This window comes from Aspergillus saccharolyticus (genome assembly GCF_003184585.1).
Source record: "Aspergillus saccharolyticus JOP 1030-1 unplaced genomic scaffold BP01scaffold_55, whole genome shotgun sequence".
NCBI lineage: Eukaryota > Fungi > Ascomycota > Eurotiomycetes > Eurotiales > Aspergillaceae > Aspergillus > Aspergillus saccharolyticus.
The window spans coordinates 6,899-32,481 of record NW_020290665.1 but is presented as its reverse complement, the minus strand read 5'-3'; the positions used below and the strand labels follow the sequence as shown (position 1 = coordinate 32,481).

At 51.0% G+C, this 25,583-nt stretch overlaps 10 protein-coding genes across 10 annotated transcripts; 5 read left to right on the top strand and 5 right to left on the bottom strand.

Moving 5' to 3' along the window:
- Window positions 1-261: 261 nt before the first annotated feature.
- BP01DRAFT_360810 (intradiol ring-cleavage dioxygenase) lies at window positions 262-1,587 on the top strand. Its single transcript, XM_025575997.1, has 4 exons — window positions 262-630; window positions 711-1,075; window positions 1,144-1,211; window positions 1,272-1,587. Exons 1-4 carry the CDS (start codon window positions 380-382, stop codon window positions 1,461-1,463), a joined length of 876 nt encoding a protein of 291 aa, XP_025426925.1. The 5' UTR covers window positions 262-379; the 3' UTR covers window positions 1,464-1,587.
- Window positions 1,577-2,929, bottom strand: BP01DRAFT_360809 (alpha/beta fold hydrolase). The gene is made up of 2 exons (XM_025575996.1): window positions 2,123-2,929; window positions 1,577-2,071 (listed from the first exon to the last, which is right to left on the bottom strand). The coding sequence occupies exons 1-2, from the start codon at window positions 2,550-2,552 to the stop codon at window positions 1,710-1,712; spliced, it is 792 nt and encodes a 263-aa protein (XP_025426924.1). The 5' UTR covers window positions 2,553-2,929; the 3' UTR covers window positions 1,577-1,709.
- A 115-nt stretch (window positions 2,930-3,044) lies between these two features.
- On the bottom strand, window positions 3,045-4,401 carry BP01DRAFT_350180 (uncharacterized protein). The gene is made up of 3 exons (XM_025573787.1): window positions 3,766-4,401; window positions 3,356-3,669; window positions 3,045-3,205 (listed from the first exon to the last, which is right to left on the bottom strand). The coding sequence occupies exons 1-3, from the start codon at window positions 4,085-4,087 to the stop codon at window positions 3,053-3,055; spliced, it is 789 nt and encodes a 262-aa protein (XP_025426923.1). The 5' UTR covers window positions 4,088-4,401; the 3' UTR covers window positions 3,045-3,052.
- Window positions 4,402-4,651: 250 nt separating this feature from the next.
- Window positions 4,652-6,078, bottom strand: BP01DRAFT_360808 (aldo/keto reductase family protein). Its single transcript, XM_025575995.1, has 6 exons — window positions 5,795-6,078; window positions 5,729-5,739; window positions 5,600-5,657; window positions 5,336-5,520; window positions 4,900-5,272; window positions 4,652-4,838 (listed from the first exon to the last, which is right to left on the bottom strand). The coding sequence occupies exons 1-6, from the start codon at window positions 5,864-5,866 to the stop codon at window positions 4,683-4,685; spliced, it is 855 nt and encodes a 284-aa protein (XP_025426922.1). The 5' UTR covers window positions 5,867-6,078; the 3' UTR covers window positions 4,652-4,682.
- A 1,095-nt stretch (window positions 6,079-7,173) lies between these two features.
- On the top strand, window positions 7,174-8,716 carry BP01DRAFT_419060 (putative translation factor pelota; the record flags this gene model as incomplete). The annotated part of the gene is made up of 3 exons (XM_025579374.1): window positions 7,174-7,383; window positions 7,446-7,934; window positions 8,057-8,716. The coding sequence occupies exons 1-3, from the start codon at window positions 7,306-7,308 to the stop codon at window positions 8,714-8,716; spliced, it is 1,227 nt and encodes a 408-aa protein (XP_025426921.1). The 5' UTR covers window positions 7,174-7,305.
- Window positions 8,717-9,491: 775 nt separating this feature from the next.
- BP01DRAFT_360807 (uncharacterized protein) lies at window positions 9,492-10,118 on the top strand. The gene is made up of 3 exons (XM_025575994.1): window positions 9,492-9,557; window positions 9,605-9,719; window positions 9,775-10,118. The coding sequence occupies exon 3, from the start codon at window positions 9,872-9,874 to the stop codon at window positions 10,034-10,036; it is 165 nt and encodes a 54-aa protein (XP_025426920.1). The 5' UTR covers window positions 9,492-9,557; window positions 9,605-9,719; window positions 9,775-9,871; the 3' UTR covers window positions 10,037-10,118.
- Window positions 10,119-10,953: 835 nt separating this feature from the next.
- Window positions 10,954-12,180, bottom strand: BP01DRAFT_369448 (uncharacterized protein; the record flags this gene model as incomplete). The annotated part of the gene is made up of 4 exons (XM_025576552.1): window positions 10,954-11,142; window positions 11,214-11,279; window positions 11,344-12,024; window positions 12,055-12,180. The coding sequence occupies 4 exons, from the start codon at window positions 12,178-12,180 to the stop codon at window positions 10,954-10,956; spliced, it is 1,062 nt and encodes a 353-aa protein (XP_025426919.1).
- A 2,814-nt stretch (window positions 12,181-14,994) lies between these two features.
- Window positions 14,995-16,639, bottom strand: BP01DRAFT_419057 (ER lumen protein-retaining receptor). The gene is made up of 3 exons (XM_025579373.1): window positions 16,167-16,639; window positions 15,817-16,103; window positions 14,995-15,755 (listed from the first exon to the last, which is right to left on the bottom strand). The coding sequence occupies exons 1-3, from the start codon at window positions 16,270-16,272 to the stop codon at window positions 15,135-15,137; spliced, it is 1,014 nt and encodes a 337-aa protein (XP_025426918.1). The 5' UTR covers window positions 16,273-16,639; the 3' UTR covers window positions 14,995-15,134.
- A 4,379-nt stretch (window positions 16,640-21,018) lies between these two features.
- On the top strand, window positions 21,019-22,177 carry BP01DRAFT_360799 (SANT/Myb-like DNA-binding domain-containing protein). Its single transcript, XM_025575993.1, has 5 exons — window positions 21,019-21,388; window positions 21,452-21,499; window positions 21,558-21,590; window positions 21,649-21,732; window positions 21,787-22,177. Exons 1-5 carry the CDS (start codon window positions 21,137-21,139, stop codon window positions 21,826-21,828), a joined length of 459 nt encoding a protein of 152 aa, XP_025426917.1. The 5' UTR covers window positions 21,019-21,136; the 3' UTR covers window positions 21,829-22,177.
- A 975-nt stretch (window positions 22,178-23,152) lies between these two features.
- On the top strand, window positions 23,153-25,255 carry BP01DRAFT_189095 (purine-cytosine permease family protein). Its single transcript, XM_025570938.1, has 5 exons — window positions 23,153-23,755; window positions 23,812-23,965; window positions 24,020-24,092; window positions 24,144-24,257; window positions 24,311-25,255. The coding sequence occupies exons 1-5, from the start codon at window positions 23,306-23,308 to the stop codon at window positions 25,179-25,181; spliced, it is 1,662 nt and encodes a 553-aa protein (XP_025426916.1). The 5' UTR covers window positions 23,153-23,305; the 3' UTR covers window positions 25,182-25,255.
- Window positions 25,256-25,583: the final 328 nt, after the last annotated feature.

Here is a 25,583-nt window from a genome sequence, read left to right as displayed (position 1 = left end):
CCATATACTTACTAAAACTGTGCATATGGTCAAATCATTACTGTGTACTCCGTATAACTCAATCATAATGTTGTGTTCGGGAGCAAGTAATAGAAGAATGATCGGAAGCCAACTGCGGGGAAATCGGAAATGGAGGGATCCGAAGTCTCTCCAGGGATAGAAGCGGGGGACGATCCGCTTCCGAAGCCAATCACCATACGTTGCCTTCAAATCCGGGGCCGTCGAGAGGAAAGCGACAATCAGCAAATGTAACTATAAGTATTTAGGACCGATATAATCTGATCACCTTCCGTCAAGCGCGTCAGCATCCCTCTCATCTCATCCTCTTCTCTATCACCTCATCTAACCCCCTCTCCCCCCAGACCACACATCCAACAAAATGTCCGCCCCCCACCGCTTCGACCCCACCTTCACCGACAATGTCATCAACGCAATGGGCCCCAAAACGACCCCGCGTTTCCGCCAACTGATGACCGGACTGATCCGCCATGTCCACGATTTCGCCCGCGAGAACGAAGTCACCGTTGACGAGTGGATGGCCGCCGTGAATTTCATGAACTGGGCGGGTCAAATGAGCGACGACAAACGGAATGAGGGACAACTTGTGACGGATGTGATAGGATTGGAATCGTAAGTTACCCTCCCCCTTTCCCCCCAGCCTCTTCCCAACAAACCCCCATACTCACAAGGAAACAAAAAAAAAAAAACAGGTTGGTCGACGAAATAACCTACACCCTCGCCTCCGAAGCCCAAGACGCCCCCACCGCCACCGCCATCCTGGGCCCCTTCTTCCGCGCCGACACCCCCTACCGCCAAAACGGCGAGAGTATCGTGCGCACCCCCGTCGCGGACGGCGAGATGGCGTACATGCACGGCCGGGTGGTGGACCACGCCACGAAGCAGCCGCTGGTGGGCGCGACGGTCGAGGTCTGGCAGGCGAGCACCAACGGGCTGTACGAGCAGCAGGACGCCGCGCAGGAGGAGTTTAATCTGCGGGGGAAGTTTCGGACGGATGAAAATGGGCGCTATGGGTTTTATTGTTTGCGGCCGACGCCGTATCCTGTTCCTGATGATGGTATGTATTTTTATGTGCCGGGCGGGTGTTGTTGGGATGCAGAGCTTTCTGGCTAACTTGGACGTCAGGACCCGCAGGAAAACTCCTCGAGTTGATGGACCGGCATCCGTTCCGGCCGGCGCATATCCATATCATTGTACGTTTTGTTTCATCAAATCCTTTTAAACAAGCAGGATGCTAACAATACTAACGATAGGCCACCCAAGAAGGGTACAAACCCCTCACAACACAGATCTTCGACCGCAAGGACCCCTACCTCACCAATGACTCGGTCTTCGCCGTCAAGGACTCCCTGATTGTGGACTTTGTCGAGCGTAAGGACGACCCTCAAGCTGGTCTTGAGTTGGAGTATGATGTCAAGTTGGCGGCGGCGCCCGCGTCAAACTAGACCCCTTCTCTTGTGAGAAGGTTGGGTGTACATGGTTGAGAGAATTAGCAGGTGTGCTGTACCTGGTAGGAGAGATTCATTTTATGTATATAGTAATTCATATGATACCGACTGTTTCAATTCCTTCTAATGCTTCATTCGCGAGTCATGTCATAGTCCAACTGGGTCGTTGGTCACTACCCTAAGCTTGATACCAGGCCTATTGCCGAGTCTTTGCCACAGACTCCATTATACTCAGTCTACCATCTACAAAGCAGCTGCAAACTCACTGACAAGCCGCCCCACCTCCTCCGGCGCCTCCACGCAATGCCAGTGCCCAATCTGCGACAACACTTCCATCTTCTTGTTCCCGCTCGACACGTGATCAAAAATATGCTGACACCCCTCCAGCGAAGCCGACTTGTCTTCCTCGCCGGCGATCAACAAAAACGGCGCCTTGATGGCCGAGTAGTCAATAGCCGGAGCATTGGCGATCGCCTGGCAGAGAGCGGCGTATCCCTTGGGGTTCTGTCCGATGATCAATTCGCGGATCAAGGCCTTGGCGAGCGGCGAGCAGCGCGTGCCCGTGGCACCACTGGGGATGGTGTTGGCCATGGGTTCCATGCCCGCTACTGCCCGTTAGCATATATGATTTCCAGCAAAGAAGTGCAGAGGCTTACAGTTCAAAACGGTTTCGCTGCGCTGGCCCATGACAGACGCCAACTTCTCCGACGGGTGGGTTGGACCAACGGCCACTACGGCCTTCACACGGTCCGCATACTGGGCCCCCAGGAGGGTCACCACCAGTCCACCCATGGAATGGCCGACAACCACGGCCTGAGGCACATGCAACGCGTCCAGTACAGCGATCACATCTGCGGCAATGGATTCGATGGATACCGGCTGGCCGGTGTAGGTCGAGCGGGCGGAGCCATAAGTATCCAATGTGATGCACCGGTGATCGGTGAGGAATGGGAGGATGGGGAAGTAGTAGTTCTGCGAAGAGCCTAGCCCGTGAATGAAGATGAAAGTAGAGCCGTTGGCTGGGGCTCCGTCCGGGTGGGAGTCGGCATAATAGATCCCGTGGTTGTTGACGGTGACGGTAGGCATGATGTGTCTTTCTGGCTGCTCACAGCTGTTCGGTGGAAACTGCTTGCTAGTTTAGACAAAATAAGAGGGAGGAAAGGAACGAAAATCGTGTGATCCGAAGATTGACAAGCAGGAGCTCAAGGAAGCTCGAGCGGGGTCGACGTCATGGCACAAGCGGGGAACTTCGCGTCCTCTTCTTGCAGCGTTCAACGCTCCCAGCCAGACCATTTCCCATTGCTGCGGCAATCTTTCCTCCTGCCATATCCGTATATCCAATCGTGTTGTCCAACCACCATTAATTCCATCTGCTCCGAGCTTCCCACGCGGATTGTTTGCAACAATCCGTCGGAACAGTTGCAGATAACAAGGGCGGGCGGGGAACGCTAGCCGCCCAGCTTATCACCGCCCGACCCGACGAGGGGCTCCCGCCGCGGCCGCCATCCGATATGCGCGGATCGCATCGGGTCGGAAGCCGAGTTGTTGCATGCATTAGTCTCCATAATGCATTTGTGTCTATTGGCTTATACAGCATCCAGCGCGCCCAGCGCCTGTTCAAACTCCTCGTCGGTGTCAAACTCATGGCCCAATTCTTCCAACAAAAGTGCCGTTTCATCCTGAAATGAGTCGCTTGCCGACCAGCTAGATATAGCTCTTTGCTCTATCGCAGGCCTTGCCTGGAGGGTATCCGTGATTGCGGCGTTGCTGTCTATCGCGGCGGTGTCTATCGCAGTCACGCCAGCCACATTGGTGTCTATCGTGGTGGTGTTTATGACAGTGGTGTCTATTGCATCCTTGGCGTCTATGCTTTCTTTAGCCTTCTCGACCTCCTTCGTGTTTAAAACATCAGTCGCAACGGTCTCGGTTTTCCCGATGATATCCTCGTAGTCAAAGATGGAGCAATCTGAGAACTCATCTTCCTCCACCTGATCATCCTCCCAACGAGGCTTGTCATCCGTACTGGCAGGCTTGTCCTCAGCAGCAGCAATAGCCGCAACAGCGCTCTCCTCATTTTCACCAAGAGACACATCACGGCCCCAACCCTGCACTTTCGCATCAACCACCCCATCCTCCATAGCCGTGAGAGACTCACTTTCCCAACCTTCGAGATCAAGATCCTCAAGCTCCGTACTACTCTCCCCTGAATCAACATCACAAAGCTTATCCCCTTCCCCAACACCCTCACCCGCACCCGCACCCCTAGCAGCAGCAGCACCACCACCACCACCACTACCACCAATAGAAGGCTTCTTAATAAAGCTGAACAGCGAAGGCTGACTCGACGGCACGACCGGCGCATTCGGATCCGGCAGCCCCATCAGCCCCAGCCGCCGCCGCTCCTCGCGGTCGCGGGCCTCCTTCTCCGCCTTCTTCTTCTTGTTGGCGATGCGTTTCTTGTCCCGATCACGGAGGTGCTGCGCGCGGCGCTCGCGCTCCTGCTCGCGCTCGATGCGCGCGATCTGCGAGGCCGTGAACTGGAGCCGCTTGTTGCTGCGCTGGTACCGCCGGCGGACGGTGCGGGATTTCTCGAGGATGATGCGTTTCTTGGTGGGGGACATTGTTTGTCGGTCTGAGAAGACAGGAACACAACCGAGGTGGGTCTATAGTATTTGTGATGGTTTCTCGCGGGGGGAGGGGGGGGCGCGGAGTTTAGACGGAGGTAGGGCGGCAACGACGACGGAGAGGAAATGACTTCCTGATTTTAGGATAGGTATGGCTGGAGATAGACATTTGAGACAACGATGTTGGTGAGTTTTAGAAGGTTAGGGAGGATTTGAAAAGAGAGTGTGTCTGTGCGGGAAATTACATATCAACAACAGCAGAAAAAAAAAACGCCAAAAAAGTAAACAAATGTATGAAGGCACCGCTAGGCATGAGATGAATTGTTTGGGGAGATTAAGTTATCGGGTGAAAAGGCGAGACGGAAGGAAGGATAGCCGTTGCGGGGATACGTTATACCGAAGCGGGATCAACAGTATTCTGATTCGGGTAACCCAGCCGGTAAGTGCTTCCACCAACGATGATCAACATCCAGAGGAAACAACCTGGATAATGGTTCATGCTACTAAGCACAGTGCCTTTATCTTAGTCTAATTTGTAGGCATGTATCCTTGAATTCATGTCCTAGATACGGGTTCACACTACATTCATCCCTTACAGCTTCGAATCCCGAGCAAGGTCCCAGCATACAGGAGCATGCTCATCCGTCTGCAACTGACGCATATCCTCTTGAGACAGCTCGAAATCGAACACTTGTGTGTTCTCCTTGATCCGGAAGTCGGTCACCGACTTGGGCAACGGCACATATCCCTAGAGTAATGGATCAGCCATCTTCCTGGTAGGAAAAGGCGAGGGAAAATTTGCTACAAACCTTCTGTAAACTCCAGCGAACCAAGATCTGCGCCGGGGACTTTTTGTACTTCTTAGCCAAGCTCTGCAGCATCGGTTCGTTCATCCGTTTCGCCTGCACCAGCGGCGAATAGGCTTCGACGACGATGTCCCGCTTCTTCAGCCATGCGACGATGTCCTCGCGGGCACACCAAGGGTGGATCTCGTACTGGGCGACGGAAATTTGACCCCCGACCCCGCTGGTCCGGATGTAGTGCTCTAGCTCCTCAAGGTGGCGGATCCCATAGTTGGAGACGCCGATGGAGCGGATCTTGCGGGTCTTTTGCGCTTCCACGAGGGCGCGCCAGGCGCCGAGTCGACCTTCTTTGCCCCCGTAGGGAGTGTGTAGGAGGACACTATGGTAATGGTCAGTTTCGTTGTCAAGATCTGCCGTAGGATTTGAAGGAGATAGTCCGTACAGGTCGATGTAGCCTAAGCAAGATGCCGCGGATAGACTGGCTTCAATGGCTTCCTTGGCCTTCTCGTAAGACATATGGGAATCAGGGATCTTGGTTGTATAAAAGATCTTGGCACGCTCGATTCCAGAGTTATAGATGGCAGCCGCGCACTCGGCTTCGTTCTGGTATAGCTGCGCACAGTCGACCTATTCAGATAGGGGAATTGTGTCATTTACTGCTGTGGTGCATATTGCTGAAAAGATAGGATGGAACAAAGGATCATACATGGCGGTAGCCAGCTTCCAGGGCCTTAAGGATCACTTTTTCGGTGACATCTGGAGGGCTACAATTCGAACAAAGCGTTTGTCAGCCAAGACCGGAGAGGCTCGATTGTTAATCCTAATAGAGACATACGTCTGATATGACTGCAATTCTGTTAATCGAATGCTTGCAAGAGGGTTTGAATCGGCTACCACTCACCCCGAATCCTATCACCGGAATCTCGTATCCCGAGACCATCTTCCTGGTCGAGGCAAGGGAAAGTGAAGCCATGATGTCTGTCGATAGACGCACGTATCAATCTGTACTAGCGAGACGAGATATCAGGCACACAGATACAGGTGTGTGAGAAGAGAGCGAAGAGAACTCAGGAGTTTGTGAACGAAGACATTCAAAACTAAATTTCCAAATTCCAAGCTGCCGCTCCGCAGCATGGCATGCCACGAGGGATGCGCCGTCGCCGTGAACCGAGAGATCAATTGTGGGTCCACGGGCATTATCAATCAGTTGATCAATCAGTTAAGTTTATGATGCCCGCCCGTCCCTGGGCTCGCAGTTAGCGGTCAAGCCGAATTCGGACATCCGACCGTCGGTGCCGCCTAGGGTTGTGCGCCAGCTTGTACATTAATTGCGAAAGCAACGAGTTCAATCGGAGAAGAAGATAGCCTCGGACGTGATCTATATTTCCATAAAACCCACCATGAGTGTCAAGGTCGCGATCACCGCTATTAAGGAGAGTGCCTCCGCTTAGCGCAGTCGACTTCGAGCATGTCAGACTAAGGGCAATTTCATATATCGATTCTCCCTTTCATGAATCCTGGCTACCAGCTTGCTGCCAAAGCCTGCTTGAATATGGACGCCAGCAGCACATCTGCCAGTTAATTGCAATCGTTGAGCTACACGCAGAGCGGAACTGGTGCCCGTTTCCGTTTTCCTACAGACAGGCTCTGAGGTTCTGGCTTAGCATATAGAAGATATGACTGACGATGTTGCGTTGCTAGCTCTCATCGATGAGAGAGTCATTGCGACGGAAATTGAGTATGAGGTTCAACTATGTGAGAACGATGCAGAGGACACTTTCCCTCAGAGTAGTCGTGGGCACTTCTGGCACTTCACGAGGTTGATCACGAAGGTAAATACTGAATCTCCACCCGTCATTTTCAAGAAAGACATAGCGTGCTAATATGGCATATTGTCACAAAGTAAGACAGGGTTCGATCAAGATGTTATTATAGTGACAGGCCATCAGAAGGGACATGCCGAGCAGCAAAGACCATCGGCTATGCGATGCCGCATCATACAGCTCAACAGAAGAATAGTCATATTTCCCGGTACTGTAGGTGCTGAGACGATAAAACTTCGTACCAGAATGCATAGGAAACAGCATCTAATCACAAATGAATCTTTCTATGGAGACGAAGGACAATCACAAGCAGATAAAAAGAGACGGAGCAGCTCGCTTCGTTATCTCTTATCGATAAGCATCACCCACAATAGGCACTTTTCCTCTTCGAGAAGTGTCCCGCACTTCTTCTGCCTCAGGTTGCATGTCCTTCGTCATTCCTCCAGAACGCAATAGACAAACCAGCAGCAACGCCGAATTTGCATAGCGTCTAGAACCTGAAAAGGGTCGGCAATCTCTTTACGTTCTGATACCAATTTTCCTCTCTATAGACATATACATACCCCCCAAATCAGGAGATACACCAAGCATGCGTTTGGTCAAGAACAAAATCGAGCTCAATGGCTCCGGTACGGTGACGCTGTGCCCCGAAGAGCCAGAGGACATGGTACGCAGCCCCACGTTCAAGCCACCGAGAAAATGAAACTTATCCCTGATATATTCGCACAGTGGCATGCTTACAACCTCATTCGACCGGGCGACCTCCTCCGCGCCAGCGCCATCCGCCGTGTCACCACCACCCAAGATACCGGTTCAACAAGCTCGGCGCGAGTACACCTGACCCTCGAGATTCGAGTAAAAAGCCTCGACTTCGACCCGCAGAGCTCGCAGCTTCACGTAAGCGGACAGATAGTAAATGAGACGGCACATACCAAGGTCGGACAGCACCACACCCTCGACCTCGAGCTGAACCGCAATTTCACACTTGAGAAGGAGATTGGATCTGACGGGGAAGGGGTGGGATGGGACAGCATCGCTGTTCAGATGCTCAAGGACGCGGTGGATGAGAGTGGCAATCGTCGGGCCGAGGCTGTGGCCGTTGTGATGCAAGAGGGACTGGCTCATATCTGCTTCATCGGGCAGTTTCAGACAATCCTCAAACAGAAGGTTGAGATGTCTGTGCCTCGCAAGCGACAAGGTGGCGGGGATCACGACAAGGTAATGTTTCACAGAAACTGTTTACTGTTTCCCTTTGTTTGGACATCTGTTCCTCCTCCCGTCAAAGCCTCTACATTTGCTAACGTCCTGCTCCTTCCCGCTGGGAAAATGGGGCGACACAGGGCATGAACAAATTCTTCCAAGTTACGCTCGACACCCTCGTCCGGCAGATGGAATTCAACACTAGTGCCACCTCGCTCTCCACCAACAACGAGACCGTGCGACCCGTCCTCCTTGCTTCGCCGGGCTTCGTGGCGGCCGGGTTTCAGAAATATATCCAGTCGGTGGCTAATACCAGCATGCCGGCGCTCAAACGCCTCCTCCCGAGCATCGTGGTCGTACACTCGGCCTCGGGATACCTCCACTCCCTGGCGGAGGTACTGCAGTCACCCGCCGTGAAAACGATCCTGGCGGACACCAAGTACGCACGCGAGACGAGACTCATGGACGACTTCCTAGATCAGCTGCGCAAGGAGACCAATAAGGCGACCTACGGCCCGCGCGAGGTCGAGTCGGCCGTCGATCAGGGTGCCGTGGGCCGCGGCGGTGGCGTGCTGATCATCTCCAACCGGCTGTTTCGATCGCAGGACGTGGCCGAGCGCAAACGCTGGGTGTCGCTGGTGGACCGCGTGCGGGATGTTGAGGGGGGCGAGGTGCGCGTGTTGAGCTCGGATCATGAGAGCGGCCGGAGACTGGATGGGCTGGGGGGTGTCGCGGCGTTGTTGACGTTTCCGATCGTCGATGATGCGGGTGATGAAGACGATGACGACGATAGCCAATGATAGAGAATGTTAGACCTGCTTAGACTGGCTCATCTCCAAGATACGATTTTCCTTGCACTCATTCCGGATCCTACCTACCCTTCTCTTTTCTAGTACTCTTCGCTGTTGACAGCATACATTGGCCTTTCCCAAGCTATAGATCAAGACAGGATTGATATCCAGCCTGCACCGGATGTCGGAGCGAGGCTGTCAAGAACGGACCCACAGCTCAAGCCAACTTCCCTATCGGTATGGAGAAAAGAATACCACCCCAAACGACCTACGTTGATTCACAAGCCCACAGAATCCCACTAAGATGCACGCCATAGACATCCTCTGCATCTCAATCCACTCAGACACCAGATTTGAGACACAAAAGAACATGATGTAAGACCCCCCATCCTTGACGGCTATGTGCATCTCCAGTAGCACCTCGCACAACATATCGTGAACTCCCGTTCGTGTAGCTACCACGCCAGCCAGAAACATCAGATCCAGAGCGGGGCATGAAGCATGGATAGTACAGTAACCACTACGCGAGACGCTAACCATCCTGGCATCCTGGCGGGTAAGGGTCTTGACACGCTGTCGCTATCGGGGACCTAATCAGCAACTCGTACTGGGATGACCCAGCGCACTGCACGCAGCTTGGAGGTCAATCTCATTACCTTAATCCGGTAGGCAACTAATAGTCCGAGTGAGCTCGAACCGATCGCCACCACCGAGCACTAGCAAGCATAGAAGCTCGAACTAACTCTTCCCCAGAAGGAAGAAGGCAGCGAGAACCACCCCGCCCCCAGAGAACGGTGTCTAACAGTAGACCAGAGTTCTATCTATCAACCACCACAAACAAAGAACACCTCTTACTACCGTAAGTGATGAGACCAAGGGAATTAGAGTATAACTTACGAGTCATGTCTCCTGCCAGGTGGCCAACTCAAGGGTACAAAGTATCTGTACAGTCCGGCAAATAGCCGCTAGCGGCTATGTACGGTCTCTGAGTGGGTGCTGGGTATTGGGATTACTACTACCGTAAGTAAATGGGGATCAAGCTATTTGTAGTAGAGTTTGATACATACCCATCAATGACAGCCGCAAATTGCAACCCGAACCCTTGTTTGCCTTTCTTTGTCGGGGCGAATCGAGTTGGCGGTTGCTGTGCGTCTGAGAGGGTCGATGGCGTTTGATCTGCGGGTTCTGTGGTTAGGCTTTTCTTTTGGGTGGATTGATGTGCTTTCAATTGTGGGTTTGTTTCGCGAGGTTGACTTTAAGTGGTCTTGTCCTAGGGATCGACTATTTTCCCCAGGGAGTATAGAGCTTAGAGATGCACGATATGTTTAGATCGATGCTGTGCCCTGTCCAGCCTCTCTCGAAAGTGTATGAATACGATATAGTACTAAATTTAAGACTTGGTTGATATCTTGTGGGAGGAAAGTAAGGCAGTAAGGCTGAGTAGCACTGGCAGATCACGAGGTTATAACTATCTGGGGACAAGGACAAGACGTTGCACTGCACATAGAATCGGGCCAAGAATGCTAGGGTCTGAGAACTAGAATAGAATAGGCCAAGCATAAGAAGGAATGTGGTAAGGTAGTAGTTGTGGTGGCTTGGGGCTGGCGGGCGGTTAACTATTGGAGAAGCGCTGCTGCTTTGCCCGCAGTGCTGCGCATGATATCAGAACTTCTCCAGGTACTACTCTGCGTCCTCCGTACTCCGTATGCATCAGCTCGTGGCTTCTGGGGCTGGCCCTGGGATCGGCAGCCGTTGCGAAGAAGTAAGAACCGCGCCAAAGTCTATTTTAAATTGTTCTCGTTTGTACGGTGTGACGCTTGGCTGCTATCTTGGTTCTTTGTTCTCTGCTTATGACGAGTAAAAAAAACCAGTAGAGAGCAACACCCTCATTGGCTCGCTCTACTAGTACCGTGATCTTCTCTTGATTGATGGGTTACACGATCTTCGGATGGATATCCCTGGATGGTTAAAATAGTTTGTGCAACTGTCAGACTGTAAGGCGTGGATGTTGTTATCCATGAAATGTCATTTCGTATGCGTTCAGCCACAGGGTATATACCAATTAGCTCAGATAGACAGGAGAAAAGAAATAAAAAAGGCAGGACGCTAGCATGCAAATCGCCGAACGGAATACATCCCGGCATACCATTAGCCCAAAACAAAGTAAAAACGAAAGAAAGCCCGTAACCAAGCCATATACGCCTCATCATGCATCTGAGCCCATCAAGACCTTCTACCCAATTACGCTACCTTCCTGTTTCACCACCCAGGCTCTGAGATGATGAGCGCGGCCAGACTCGTCGTCGTGCCTGCGCAGGCTCAGCTATTCGTGGCCGCGTGACCAGACCGCTGCGGTCCCGATTCTGCGCATCAAGATACCGTAGTTGGGCCTCGCATTGCTGTGGCGTGTACTGTCCGGCTCCAAACTCCCTCATCTGAGACGAGCGAGAATATAGTCAGCACTTGGTATTTTTATTTTTCCATCGATAGATAGCAGGACTCATACCTTTTGTGCAATCACATTGTACTTCTCGTGCTCCCAATAATCCCGAGCCTTGATGAGTAGGCGGATCTGAATGACTTGACCGTTAATGATTAGTTGGCAGTTTTGGACTGCTTACGGAGCACGTACTCACATCGTTTTCATCCCAGCGAGCCAGGCGCTCCTTGCGCCGCCGCAACATGCGCATCTGCAGCCGCGCCTCGGATGCATCCTTGTGGAATTTCTCCCGGAACATCTCCCGGATCACCTTCCATGCCAAGTTCTGTTCCCGCAGCCGCTCCACGAATGCATCTTCCTCCTCAGCCTGGGGATCTCTGCGGCCCCTTCCTGGGGCGCGAGGCCGCTGTTGCTGCTGAGCGTCAGCGGCCCCTTGTCTTCGCTCTTGTTCTAGTCGCTGTAGCCCCTCGGGATTGGGAAGGATGGTAACGGGGGCTTCCCGCGGCGTGACTGCCTGCTTCGGACCACGTCGGGCTCTCTTTGCTGGCGGGGGATGAGGCGAGTGCTCTACCTCGCCCATGCCATATTCCAGTTCGTCCAGAGAGTGCCCCAGGCCCGCAGTCACGGTCCGAGGGAAGCTGCTCGGAAATGGAGCTGTGATACCTAGTCCTTGAGATGGGACGATGTCATTGGGATTGTATTGGAAATCGTGCGAATGATGACTGAGTACCGGACTCGGTCTGAAGGAGCTATCGGGAAGGCTGATGGGGGTGAGGATGGAGCCGGTGGGGAATGCTGCCGTGGTAGTATACGGATGGTTGACTCCTCCATATGGCGACTGCATCGACTCAGAGCCGGTCAGCTTCAAGAGGTTCGTCTGTGGAGATTGGTTGACTATGCAACATACAGCTTCCAATCCGGTCCACTGCGGTTGCATCGCTGCATATAGGTCTTCGATCCCCTCCCCGGAATTGACAGCGCCATGGGTGAAGGTTATCGGCCCCGAGTATCCCATAGGGGTTTGCGGATACATTCTAGAAGCCAGTTGAGGCCCTTCCTTGATAGATGACGGAATGGTGAATTAGTGTATGAGACAGTGATTGAAACACGGAAGGAAGACGTGAAAGTAATTAGACTGGTGGCGAAGTCCGACAAGATAAATGAACAATCCGGCCGCCACTGGTATTGACAAAGATCATCCGAGGCTGATCCACTTCCCAGCATATAGATATTATATAGGAAGGGAAATGGATGGTCTGGTGGGAGGAAAGAGAAATGATAAGGAAAGGCGTATCAATGACGGAGTCTTCGTGTGCTCATATATATTAAGAAAGGAATGTCAAAGAAAGTCGGAATGCCTCGCAAGGCAGGACCAGAAGCTTGAAGCTTTTTGTTTTTGCTATCAACAGGCTCAGTGAGTATGAAAGACCATACTAGTAAGTCCCGCCCACTAATGCTGTGCCGCACAAAATTGTTCCTGGCGGGAGAGGTAAGGTCGACGATGAGCCTGCCTTTAAGCGCCTGGTTATTTCTGATAGAGGACAGTGCCATGCTCTGGAAATTGAAGGTAATCGAAAAGAGATAATTTCTCATTGTCGTTCATGAGATGAGAAACGGAGACAATCCAGCCCCCAAAAAACCTTCGGGGGCTCAGACTTGCATCTCCAAGGCCCACCCCACCGTTACTCAAGAGCAGGGCAACACCTTCTGCGATCTTAGTGCCGATGGTCTGGATTCCGAATTGAGAACTGTTAAATTATGTCAGGGTAATGGAGTGAGGACTGGCAGTGCGAAGCCGCTTGATCGCCATATCAAATGGCAGTCCATAGGTTAGCGCTCGATCTGACCAATACATAGATGGGCCACCGCCATCGATGCAAAACTGTCCCAAAAGGACAAAAGGGCATGAGAATCACCAATGCAGATGAGAATCCTTAGCCAAAGAGGGATATTGAAAATGTACGCTGCAGGGGAGAAATCATTATTTTCCTAAAGACCCACGGGCAGATGATTGCATCGCAGCTCCTGTACTCCTATAGCGGCTACGCATGGGTGGAGAGCAAGCTACAACGGACGAATTGCAAGGCTGCTGAACCTAGCCCCAACGACCGGAAGTCATCAGCCAGGATCCTCGAGCTTTTGTTAGTAGACGCAGCTAAATCCTGCTCGGATGGCTCTGGAAGAATTACGGTCAAGCGAATCCAGGAGAAGGACATCAAGGAACAGAATAAATCTCAATTGGGGCAAGAGAAGGAAGGGGAGGGAGGAGCAAGGATCCTCCGGGCAGGGTTAGGCCATTAAGCGCTTCGTGGTGATTGCGGCTGTAAATCCTGGTGGGTCTCAATGGGTCGGAACTAAACCCAGCCTGGGCAGGCTTGTCAGACTCCGACATGCTTCTGCGATCTTCGACTTTGCCCTACGGATAACCCGTCAAGGGAACGAGGAAAACGGGGGTGGAAAAAAAAAAGGAAAGCTGACCACCAAGTCGGTCTTTCGGTCGGTCCTGAAATGACTAGATGTGGAAAGTTTGGTTTGGAAGCATGGCCTCTCTCCATCCATGGCGTGTTGATTTCAGGATTTCCTGGTCAAATCTACCGAGTAGACACGATGGTGTTGTCCAGAAACAGAGGCTCGAGGGATCATGGATTGGATGAATTATTTGGCGTCTTTGAATTCGACCGGCTGTCTGCATTCCAGCTAAGCCACGTGACGTCGGAATAATTGACAGTCCATTACGCGCCAGAAGCGATAGTGATGATCTCTTCCCAAAAGCCAGGATACTGTTATGTCGTTGTCCGCCTTGGAATTCAATACCGATGGCACGATACCCCAGGGATGGGGAATCGTCAAACATGCTTCCGCAGGAATGCACGACAATGCCGTCCCGTCATATTCCCGGCGGGTTTCTGTGGCATCCTTGTATTTGGCCCTATAGAACGGGTTGTGTCCGGCGTGTCATGATTGCGACCATCGCATGGATTGCAAATTCGCCATGTGGTCGATGGAAGATCTTCGCTTCGTCTATCAACCGATCGGAGACCTCGTGATGCACACGTGATGTCACGGATTTCCCCGCAGCTTCTCTATTCGATGTGAGCAAGGAGTGCGTAGCATCATCATCTCCTGCTGTGCAGTCACTCTGTAAGGGCCGGACGGCAATGACCGCTAACTAGTATGAAGTAACGTATTTAAACACTGAAGGATTTCTATTTTTGCTTCCTCGGGGACCTGACGGGGGAAGGAAAGGTTCACCCCCATCATGATGACAGGCCCTGATTCCGGCTATGCCGAGTAATGAGCACTCAGTAAATACCGTAAGAAGTATGCTGGCAAGGTTGTCCCCTAGGCGTTTTTGCCCTCAGGTCCAAACTACCACCTAACCCACACTTACTACTACAGAGTACCCCAAAAGGACAAATCGGCCCCCCGTCGTTTCTGGTTGCTCTGGCCACTCGTAACACCCCTTTCGTAACTCTGTAACACTTTCGCCCATCTTCTGCATCCATCTACATTTCCTCAAACAACCTAACCGTGGCTATGAGCAGGCGCAGCAGTGTGCTCAGAGGTTCAAGTCTGAAACAAACGGGCCCGTTCTGTTAAAACCTGTTTCATCCCCACGTCGAAATCCCTCCAGGATGACTTCATCCCGAATCGCGCAATGACATGCTGCCATGTTGTGAATACCTAAACGAATGGTCGAATCATTTCTGATCGATTGCTGGACGAGGACTGCGCCTGAGACTGCTCTATGCCTAACACGGTATGGATAATCGCTCATTACTCGCCGCTACTGCGTCTTCTAGAAGGATTTTAAATTTCCGTCATTCAACGTCGACATGGAAGCAGACAGTAAAGTTGGTCATGTAGCTATGGAAATATGATGATTCGCAATAAAACCCAGTGAGCGGAATTTACGCCTGAGAAACAGTAGCTAGAGGCCCAAATTTACACCCAAGAATTCTATATATGGCCCAATGATCAAACAGCTCAATCCCGATTGCCGGCGGCCCCAAAAGAAGAGACCTTGTTTGCCTGGTATGATGGGACGTCATCTTCCTCATCTTCCGAGAACCCTTCTAAGTCGTTCTCAAGACTCGAACCGTGAGCATCGGGCCGCCGATCCTCCAGGGTGTCATCAGCGGAGACCGAGATCCCTCTTGCGCCCCACCGGTTGTTCTTTGGTCTTTCCCCGTTGACCCTCTCTTCTTCAAAATCATCATCGTTCAGACTCTGCTCCTCATCCGCCACCCTGCGTTGCCTGAAATTGACCAGATTGAGCACCCTGCTCACGAGCCAACTATGGCGGAAATCGTCCGAGTCAACCACGCCTCCGTTACGAAGCTTCACGCGCTGACGGGAGTAGTAGACCCAGGCAAAGTCGATGTAGAAAGCAGTCTGAACGAGGCCGAATATGTCGGCAATTGGCTCCCAGTGATGCTCGGCGCCGAACCCGCGCACGAGCCAGTTTAGAATGTAGAAAGCTCGATATGACCCCAGCATCAGTAGGTAATATGAGTCGATGACAGTTGGGACGGTGGTCTGGCGCAAGAGCAATAACTGTGGGAGAACGCAGACGGATTCGAGGATGATCGAGAAAGCCCAGCATGTCTACCCCGTGCGACGTCAGTCATGTAACATCAGGAGATATAACATTCTTGATCAAACTCACCTCACTGAACCACCGGCCAGATCCATAGCCCTTGAATATGCCAAGTGAGATTGGGGCCAGTACAAGCGACAGCCCAACAGAAATCAATGCCAATTTCCATGCTCTCTCCTTCTCCCGCGTGCGCGGGAAGACCTTCATCATTATATAGATGACATAGAACGATGAGATGGTATAGAATAACTTGAAGAAGACGAGGTAGAACGAATCCCAAGCTTCTTTCCGAAAGAGGTCAAGGTAACGCGTGACGAAGACCATAGCGTAAAGCATTTGTGTAAGGAGCGATACACCTGCATTGCAGTACAATCGATTAGCTTGGAGGACAGTCTAGCATCGTGTCACAGCTAACATACCCTCGGCACTCTGGTTACGATGTATAGCCCATATTAGGACGCATTTAGACCCGAGGTGGGAGAAGTCGCCCAAGGCGCGGAACAAATTCATGTTCAGGTTAACCATGATTGCGAACGTATATCGGAGCTGACTAGCTCTGGAAGCCCAGCTGCACGACTAAGAATTCTTCAAAGGCCTCAACTACCACCGTTGAGACTACCAAAAAAACACCCAGAGACGGTGTGACTAACTGTGGACCGTGCTTCTTTTATCAGGTAGGCCCGGTCGGTGCTATACGACTTGTGTTAGAGGTGTAGGTTGCGAGGTGCACCAGGCAACTCGATTGCAAATATGGGACAATAAAGCCCACTGAGGACAGGAGGAATAGAATTGGCAATAGCAGAGAAGAAAAGTGGCGTTGGTGAAGCTCGCCGATGGGTTGCGTGTCTTATCTGGTCTTAACGAAGGGGTAGCTCCGTTCACTGTCTCAGCGGGATCCACCTCAAGGCGTAAGAAGCTGGGGATGTTCCCGTCACGGGTGGCCGCGTGTCTAGCACGTGATCAATGCTAGCATCAATCAGTCGGATGACGTCAGCAATTGACGATTCAATTTGGCCCGACCCAGCTTCATAGATAGCTGAAGATGTTCCCATCTCGTCCATATCAAATGTCGATTCGAAGAAATTACCACTGGCTTGAAAAGCGTATAGAAATAACATAGTCAAGCCTATGGAGGCCTCGGAAATACTGTAACCAACCTAAGCGGCTTCTGCTGCCATGCTGGTTTGTGTTAGGCGAATAGATGTATCACTCAATTTGTCACCGCTCCTATCGAGGGCAAACCCAAAGGCTCACAACGATTGACCATAGCTAATAATTCATGTGGTACTGTTCAGAGAGTATGCTTACAGACAGTTCCACCAATTGTATAAATGTGTAAACTTCGTGGAATGCTGACCGTAGGGTCTATATATGTGTAGAACCATTGTGCCCATATTAACAAGAATATGGGTTCAATCAACTCCAACTGATGCCTCACGATCAGTGAACTATGCCTTGTATCTACTGTACTATGGAGCTACTATGTTCAAGGACTGGATTGCGTTATGGTCGTTATTCGTGACATTCATATTGCTATATGTACTAGTAGCTCTCTGTCCATATAAGCCTAGTGACGGCAGCTTTCAGCACGTGATACTATGCTTTTATGTTACGTCGAGTTCTTAAAACTACTAGAGGGAAGCATTTTGAGAAAATATCGAGACATGTGCCTTTATTGCATAGCCAGTGACTCGCCACTAGCGCAGATAAGCGCGAGACATTCCACAGGCGCCTAAAAGTTTCAGCGTAGCGTTTAAATAGCTACTTGACTCGAGTCATGAACTCGCAGAACATGGTCTGCAGGATACCTAGATTTGATTTATCTAGTAACCTAGACCTTTCGAGAAAGCAATACGTACAGCAAGCTCTTCGCGCCGATATCAGTTTCATGGATATGATATATGATCCTCCGAGAGATCAAGTCTAGTGCATATATGCGCTTAGGAAATTCTAGTTCTCTCCCATTGATAATATGAGTCGTGAGGGAAAGATCGCATACAGACAGATACTAATTATCGATTAGACAACGGCAAGGGGTCGACATCTTTCTCTCAGTTCTGTGAGCTCTTCAAGCACTGACAGCATTTCGTCTTTATTGACTTCTTGAACATCCTTGTATTCAAGACGATCCAACAACATTCCCTGCACAACCCCTCATTTTATGTGTTTCGCCATGGCGCGGTGGGAATAAGCCTGAGCATTCAACTGCCAACAACCTCGGTAGGACGGTGCGCAACAAGATTTCACAGGGGGTCTAATAACGGTTCACGGACCCACGGGATATCTTTCAAATTCGTCTAGAAAAGGGCCAGCTGGGGGGGCGTAGATAAGATGCATACTTTGAAAATCTGGAGATGTAGGTCTGCCAACTCGGGCGGGCACCAGCCTACTCGATTTGAAAGTTGAAAGTCCAGATCGCAGGAGCGGCCAGGCTTGCATCGGAGATGTCCAGACCCTGTCTAGAATACACGGCACAGAGAATCGACCGACCCGACAAAGATGGAGTGAAAGTAATCGAGGCAGAGGACGGATAGGCACACGGGAGCCCTAGTGGAAGTTCAGGGATCCTTACCCCGCTCGCAGCGTATCCCGTTAGGCGCATCTGATTGGGAAAGGAAAGAGGCTAGAGCCCACGTCGTTAGTAGAAATCACCATCCTTGAGCCTTCAAGATTTGCTTTTCTTGCTTCTCTTCTGGTGTGCCAAGGTCAATGATTGCAGACCAAAATTGTTCGTTCAAGATGTAGGCGTGCTCACGGTCACCGGATAGTCCAGACCCCGCCTCCTCACTGGCCTTGTCCACCCAGTTGGCCTACTTGGACACTGCAGCAACGCCAGGTTAACCTGGCGAAGACAACCGAGACGGCGGGCCTTTATGGACCGGATGTCGCCGCCACCGTCATCATCGCTCACTGTCTTGTTTGTTTGGAGACTGGATTTGAAGATGCAATGTGTGGCTGATGGATGATTATAATGTAATGACCGAAGCGGGGTACAACGCAGTCGATTGTTAAAAGTGAACGGAATAAAGAACAAACGGAGAGGATCTCGAAATAGTATGGGTGCTTGTGTACTATGAGTACAAGGATGAGTAGACAGGTGTCAGAGGGCCAGACACACAGCCCCTCCCTCCTCCCCATAGGTCAAGATGTGCGTAGTCCTCTGCCGTTCTCGTGTAAACCCATTCGGAATTTCGACCGATCGAAGAGGGGAAATTGCTGCTGGTTGAAATGGGGCTCGGGATCTGTACTGGGCCCTTTTAGTCTGTCAAGGCAAAGCCATGAGTTCAAGGAGGGAAATTTCTTTTTTGGGCATGATGGGGTGATGCAATGGATGGTTTGGCGACAACGCCTCCTGCGCGTCCGCCGTCTCAATTAACCGGCAGGTGCTGGACAGACATGAATAGGGAGAGTGTGGGTGCGCGAGTAAGTGCGTGAGGGAGGGAGGGAGTGAGTAAAGGAGTAATCATTGACTTTATCCACACTTGCTAAGAAGAAGGGAAAAAAAAGCAAACACGAGTCGGAGCTTGTGGGATTGGTGAAATGCGAGCTGCTTGGCCATGGAGTGGATGCGGATCTCCCCTCAGCAGTGTAGTCAGTCTTGTCTTGTCAGTCACTTGTCCGTTCGTTTCGCCTTGCGCTTGTGTTGTTACTGCTGAGCTTTCCTGTTCCTTTTGCCTTTCCATTTCTTTTCTCTCTGCAGATTCGTCTCGTTTCTATCTTTCTTCTTTTTGCTCCAGACAAGGGAAGCAGACCCTCCCCCTCTCTTCTTCCTCCTTTCTTCCCCCGAGTGTTCCCTTAGTATACCTTGCAATCCGCAGTACCGGCATTGCTGTCTCCTTCTGCACATCGCTAGATGTAAAGACATGTATCTTTGACCTCTGGTGGACTCGAGCTTACCTTGTTATTTACTTGCTGCTGATCCTCACCTCCGAGCACAATCAGAACAACGACGATCATCTAAACTACTGACTGTCTTTGCCCAGCAACTGCTAACGGGCCCAGTACTCCGATTGATTGCCTGCCTTGCCTGCCTGCCTACCTACCTACCTATTCACAACTATACAGCTTCTAGTATCTCTACTCAGGTCTTATTTGCCTACCTGCCTACTCTCCTGACTGGCCTCGCTCTGTCAATTGAAGCCGACTTTCCAGCAACGAGCCAAGTACTTCGTGTCTACCTATTAGAAAAACCCCCCGAAGCCTTTCGAATCATGAACTTCGACCAGTAAGCCTTTCTTTGCACTCTGTGTTGGTCTTCATCTCCACTTGTCCTGACCAGAACGTCTTGTCATCGCAACTCCAGTATTTCTCCGTACTATTTCCAGTCTATGTATCCTAAGATGCTCGAGAGGTCTACTTGTGATTGTGCCTAAACCTGTTTATATTTGTTTCTTTTTGCCTTTCACTTGCCCTTCACCGGTCCTGTCCTTTCTCTCTCCCTGCCTCCCCTCCCTTCTTCTCTCGCTTTGCTCTCTTTTCTCTCACTTGAAGCTACTGTGTCGCTCTCCTTCTTACTCAGATTCGTGCGCCAACTCCAGGTCCCTCGCTGCCGACCACTTCCACACATGCATGTAACATTTCTGTCGACTCTCCCCTTCTGTCCTGACGTCCATCTCCCATTCTGCGGCGCTACTACCATGCTACTACCATGCCGTATGATGCACTGGTGTCATCGTCACTTTGGTGTAACCAGCGCTCGCTTCCCTAGACTTGACAGGGCGATCTACTCAGAGCGTTCCTCGAGTAGCAGATTTGCTAATCTCCTAAACATTTGTATTTACAGATGAATCCACGGAGCGTGATTGGGAGAACTGCATACCCTCAACCATGTCGTAAGTCACCCTTCGTCCTCCCAGAGCACCCACCAAAGCTAGTGTTAGGGCTGCGAAGTGCTCCAGTGTTGCTTTCTGTCCATATATACAGGTATCCTGCAACACTCCCAACCCAGATCATGTGCTCCTCATTTGTACCGTGTTCTTTCTTTTTTCTCTTATTGACCTGGGGTCTTTCCCTGTCCCGGGCTGCTGATTCACAAATCGCCTGGTTTTTTCCGTCATTTCTTATTATCATTGTGGTTAATATTATTCGTGTTATTTGCTATTATCGTTCGGATTATCCCTACCACTACATTCATCATCCTCATTCGGCTTCTTATCTACTCCAGCCCTGTATCCTCGCTGCTCGCGATTGCGCGTATTTATTTCTTTTTTCCGCTTTCATGTGTTAGTCACGTCTCTGAAACTGACGTCTTGGATTGTTCTATTACACCAGGTCCCCTCCAACATCGAAACGAATTAAGACCTCCGTCCCGACCAACGCCCCATCCCATCTTTTAGCCGCGCAACAAGTTAATCCCTACTCACGAGTGCCTTCATACGAGGGCATTTCTATGCCCCAAACTCAGATTCCTCCGCCGAACCCGCGCAAACGCCGTGCTTCTCCCCAAGCAGGCACCACGGCGGCCATGCCAGCGCTAGGCGCGACCGGGGCCGGAGGCGAGCCCGGACATGAACAGGGGTCTGGAATACCAGAGCCTACCCCGAAGAAAAAAGGAAGAACCAATACTCCCTGGACTGCAGAGGAGGAACAGCGGCTGAAGACTATGCGCGATGCTGGCCGCAGCTGGAGCGAAATTGCCAAGGTGCACCAACCGGTTCTGTACCACTTTGAAGCGTGCTAACCTGGTTGTCCTGGGCCTTCTCAGACTTTCCCCACTCGGACCGAGGGCAGTGTCAAGAAGCATTGGTATAAGGTAGGCATCCACCCGAATACCGCTCCAGGTCCGATGAAATTCCTGACTTATGTGGCAGGACATGCACTACGCTGAATTTGCGGAAGATGAGGTAAGGTCATAGCACGTCCGTGTTCGTGCTGAACCAGTCTTGACATGATGAAATATAGTCCATAGCACTTCGCGATGCGATCAAAGAATACGAGGCGAACAAGTGGAAAGTGATCGGACAGAAAGTTGGGAAGCCAGCTAAGGCGAGTTCTCAAAGTGACCAATCCCAGTACGACCTACTGACTTACCCAACATAGGCTTGTGAACAGTATGCAAAAGAGCACTTCAAGGACCTCTAGAGTTTACGAAAGATGACGACGTGATGACTATCTTGCATATTCTTCCTCGCCGGTCGATCATAGGCATGAAAGCTGGTCTGAGCATGAGTTACTCATTTTACATTGATTTCTCTTTATAGTCTGCAGAGCAACGGGCGAAGGGTTATTGGAGTTGGGTCGCGTTTGTTCTCTACTAGCTACATCTTCATCATCCACCCTCTCACAATTTTTCAGTGAGTCCTGTTTTCAATTTCGTCTTAGGGCTGTCGTCTTCATTCTTGATGATACACATTGCTGGTGAATTTGAACCCCTGTCTCGTATGTCCTTCATTACTCGGAATAGAGTTATTCAACCGATCTATTAAATCAGGTAGCAGAAAAAGCCGCAAAGTAAACATCTGAAGACAATGCACTATAGACGTGCCTGCATGCTGAAATCCCTGCAGAGCAACCCTGCAGGTTACTAGCGAACGATAAACAAGGCTGCAGACAAACAGCTTCGACACGAGTGCAGGATGTGATTGGGGCATTATCAGAAAAGAGTTGACAAGGCAGTAGTACTCTTGCAACCCGATAGGCGAAAGAAGGGCAGCCAGCAATGGGACGTACCTGCAGCCCGCGGTATACCTACGCACGGTCGAGGAGCAATCGTAGTGCTACGGGGTGCGGTAGGAAATGCCATCCGATATCGGGAGGCGGCGGCGGGCAAGTCCGCGGCCAGTCCGCTGCCGCACACACCCACCCGCCGCCTATGAGGCGGCTATGACTCGATCCAGACCCCGCCGCCATTAAAATTTATCTGGGGGTTCTCGCTCCGGCTGTTGAACCCGCTCCACCTTTTCCCTCATTCTGCAGTCATTGTCCTTCCTCCCAATCCCCCAGGGCTCTTTCGCCTACCATTGAGACATTGCCGGTGGGCATTGCGTATATTATTGTCTGTGATTTCAGGTTAGTGCAGAAATCATCTATTGCGCTCAAAGTTGCAGTTTCTTTATTCTGAGTGCTTCTCCAGAAAAATGGATTTGCCACAAACTCTGTTAAAATCAATATGACTGACGCACGATTGAGATCGTGTTGAACCAGGTCTGGTCGCCACAATCCTTTTCCCATCGCAATCGCAACGTCCCCGTACATACGTACATAGTGCCCTCCCGTCTTCTCACAGAACCATATACAAGGGACGGCTACCATGAAGACGAGTAGCGTGGTCTTGTCTGTCGATCAAGGTATCTAAGTAATCTGCCTGCATGAAGACCGGTGTTCGACAACTGTTCGTTACACAGCCTACCTGAGGCGCTCTCCCTCGTCGGGGGTGTGGGGAAAGTACTCCGTCTGCCACGGAGGAGGGCGTCCCAGTAAAGTCTGATAATGACGTTGTTCGTTCTGAGATTATACGGTTGAACTTGATCTGGATAATTCCAGCGAAAGGACTTATGCCCGCTTTTCTCTTATCTTCATTTTCGTTTCCCTCAGGTTCGTACTGACGGTCTCCTACAGGATGTCTTCCGAACAACCCGTCTCCGCCATGAGGCGTCAGTCTGAGAAGGACATTACGGATGTCCATTCAAGCTATGCTTCGAATCGTCTTATGGATAATGGCGAACATAACAACGATAGAACGACACGTGCGCCGACACGCTTGACCTCGTACATTAGGAAGTTCGAGCAGCAGTTAGTCGAGTACAACTTCGAGGCTCGTGGTATCGAACGGGTGCCAGAGAATGAGCGGATGACCAAGTTGACCTGGATTGCCTACCTGCAGTCCTTTCTGCTTTGGGTCTCGGTCAACCTGGCAGCCAACAACATTACTCTTGGCATGCTGGGCCCTGCTACGTATGGCCTCAGCTTCCGCGATACTGCCCTTTGCGCTGTTTTTGGTGCTCTTCTAGGAAGTATCCCCGCCGCATGGATGGCTACGCGAGGTCCAGTATCTGGTATCCGTACTATGGTGAGTGATGGCAGATCCATCTCTAGGGAATGTGTTTGCTGAACGCTACGTCTCAGGCATTCGGACGTTACTCCATGGGCTGGTGGCCCAGCAAGCTCATCGTCATCTTGAACTTGATTCAAATGCTTGGTTATTGTCTGATCGACTCTGTTGTTGGCGGTCAGATCTTGTCCGCAGTGTCGCCGCATGGAAACATGTCGGTAGCTGTGGGTGCGTATATCGCTTTCCCGCTTGCTTCACTATCCATACTAATCATTTCGGAAGGCATTGTTATCATCGCCATCATTACCTGGATTATCGCTACATTTGGCATTCAAGTCTTCCACTACTATGAACGGTATGACAGGACCATCCTTCGCTTTTGCTGGTCTGACGCTGACTTGGTTAGCTTTGCGTTCCTCCCTCAACTCATTGTGGTCTCCATACTGTTTGGGGTGTCCTCTAAGAATTATGATCTTTCAGCATCATCCACCGGAGATGCTAGCACCATTGCCGGCAACAGGTGAGCTCTTTGAGGCTTGATTTCTTGCTCAGTATTAATCATTCGCTTTTCAGATTGTCGTTCTTCTCCCTCTGCGTCAGTTCGGCAATCACCTACACGCCACTTGCTGCCGACTTCTTTGTCTATTACCCTCAAAACACCTCGAAGTGGGCGCTTTCCTCTCTCTCCCTGGCCGGGCTGACATTTTCTTTCGCCATGGCAATCATTTGTGGTGCTGGCCTTGGGTCGGGTATCGCCAAGCATGTGGAGTATAGCGAAGCATACTCTGTTGGCGCCGGAGCTCTTATTGTTGAAGGCTTCAGCCCGCTGGGTGGATTCGGGAAATTTTGTGCAGTGGTTGTTGCCCTCGGTTTAATCGCCAATACAGTGGCTCCTTCCTACTCGGCTGGAGTCGACTTCCAGATTCTTGGCCGCCACGCGGAAAAGGTTCCGCGAGTGCTCTGGAACACCTTCGGGGCAGTGATTTTCACTGTGTGCGCGTTGGCTGGTCGAAGCAATCTCTCTGATATTTTCACCAACTTTCTGGCCCTCATGGGCTATTGGGTGGTCATGTGGGTGGTCATCATTCTGGAAGAACAATTTATATTTCGGTTCCGTTCCGGATACAACTGGTACGCTTGGAACGATCCTTCCAAGCTGCCGGTTGGTATCGCGGCTTTCATTGCCTTTCTGGTTGGCTGGGCAGGTGCGATTCTGTGCATGGCACAGGTGTGGTACATAGGACCCATTGCGCGCTTGGTGGGCGAGTACGGTGCCGATGTAAGTCGCTTTGTTGCTTCTGGTCTTGTTCTGACTAACCCGTTGTTTAGATGGGTCTATATGTCGCATTCTCCTGGACAGGCCTGGTCTACCCTCCACTTCGGTACGTGGAACGGCAGTACTTCGGTCGATGAAAATGATAAATTGTCTCCGAGCATTGAATAATGTCTATTTGAGTGGAATTGGGTAGAAGTATTGTGTTTGTACAATCTGTTGAAGGGGTGGGGAGACATACTACCGATCAAAAGTCATGTATGATTTGGTGCTTGTTATAGTGTTATATTAGGGGATACTATTGTCCTTGAACTGTCAACTAGGACGACAAAAACATAGTATGTTGTGAGAGTAAAGCGGGACCAAGAAAGGTCACCCGAAACCGCCGACCCCCTTGCCGAGAAACAACAGCACCATCCAACCCGATCGATAACAGACTGTGACTATACAATATGATGCATCATCTCAACGGTCTCGTCTATAGATCTAGAACCAGAGCAGGAGCCGGAGATACGATCGTAAAGGCCGATACAAGCATCCAACCAGACTCCTGCTGACCAATCCCTTATCAAG

Excerpts from the sequence above, each read along its gene's own strand:
- BP01DRAFT_419057 (XM_025579373.1), bottom strand. The coding sequence starts at position 16,272 with ATGGTTAACCTGAACATGAATTTGTTCCGCGCCTTGGGCGACTTCTCC. Across the intron at positions 16,104-16,166 it reads TCGTAACCAGAGTGCCGAGG|GTGTATCGCTCCTTACACAA; the intron begins GTATGTTAGCTG and ends ACTGCAATGCAG. Across the intron at positions 15,756-15,816 it reads CTGGCCGGTGGTTCAGTGAG|ACATGCTGGGCTTTCTCGAT; the intron begins GTGAGTTTGATC and ends CGCACGGGGTAG.
- BP01DRAFT_189095 (XM_025570938.1), top strand. The coding sequence starts at position 23,306 with ATGTCTTCCGAACAACCCGTCTCCGCCATGAGGCGTCAGTCTGAGAAG. Across the intron at positions 23,756-23,811 it reads TATCTGGTATCCGTACTATG|GCATTCGGACGTTACTCCAT; the intron begins GTGAGTGATGGC and ends GCTACGTCTCAG. Across the intron at positions 23,966-24,019 it reads AAACATGTCGGTAGCTGTGG|GCATTGTTATCATCGCCATC; the intron begins GTGCGTATATCG and ends TCATTTCGGAAG.
- BP01DRAFT_360799 (XM_025575993.1), top strand. The coding sequence starts at position 21,137 with ATGCCCCAAACTCAGATTCCTCCGCCGAACCCGCGCAAACGCCGTGCT. Across the intron at positions 21,389-21,451 it reads GCTGGAGCGAAATTGCCAAG|ACTTTCCCCACTCGGACCGA; the intron begins GTGCACCAACCG and ends GGGCCTTCTCAG. Across the intron at positions 21,591-21,648 it reads CTGAATTTGCGGAAGATGAG|TCCATAGCACTTCGCGATGC; the intron begins GTAAGGTCATAG and ends GATGAAATATAG.
- BP01DRAFT_360809 (XM_025575996.1), bottom strand. The coding sequence starts at position 2,552 with ATGCCTACCGTCACCGTCAACAACCACGGGATCTATTATGCCGACTCC. Across the intron at positions 2,072-2,122 it reads CAGCGAAACCGTTTTGAACT|CGGGCATGGAACCCATGGCC; the intron begins GTAAGCCTCTGC and ends AACGGGCAGTAG.
- BP01DRAFT_360808 (XM_025575995.1), bottom strand. The coding sequence starts at position 5,866 with ATGGCTTCACTTTCCCTTGCCTCGACCAGGAAGATGGTCTCGGGATAC. Across the intron at positions 5,521-5,599 it reads TGGAAGCTGGCTACCGCCAT|GTCGACTGTGCGCAGCTATA; the intron begins GTATGATCCTTT and ends CTATCTGAATAG. Across the intron at positions 5,273-5,335 it reads TGCTTAGGCTACATCGACCT|TGTCCTCCTACACACTCCCT; the intron begins GTACGGACTATC and ends CCATTACCATAG.
- BP01DRAFT_350180 (XM_025573787.1), bottom strand. The coding sequence starts at position 4,087 with ATGTCCCCCACCAAGAAACGCATCATCCTCGAGAAATCCCGCACCGTC. Across the intron at positions 3,670-3,765 it reads TATTAAGAAGCCTTCTATTG|GGGAGAGTAGTACGGAGCTT; the intron begins GTGGTAGTGGTG and ends ATGTTGATTCAG. Across the intron at positions 3,206-3,355 it reads ATGTTTTAAACACGAAGGAG|GCAAGGCCTGCGATAGAGCA; the intron begins GTCGAGAAGGCT and ends GATACCCTCCAG.
- BP01DRAFT_360810 (XM_025575997.1), top strand. The coding sequence starts at position 380 with ATGTCCGCCCCCCACCGCTTCGACCCCACCTTCACCGACAATGTCATC. Across the intron at positions 631-710 it reads GATGTGATAGGATTGGAATC|GTTGGTCGACGAAATAACCT; the intron begins GTAAGTTACCCT and ends AAAAAAAAACAG. Across the intron at positions 1,076-1,143 it reads GTATCCTGTTCCTGATGATG|GACCCGCAGGAAAACTCCTC; the intron begins GTATGTATTTTT and ends CTTGGACGTCAG.
- BP01DRAFT_360807 (XM_025575994.1), top strand. The coding sequence starts at position 9,872 with ATGGCGTTTGATCTGCGGGTTCTGTGGTTAGGCTTTTCTTTTGGGTGG.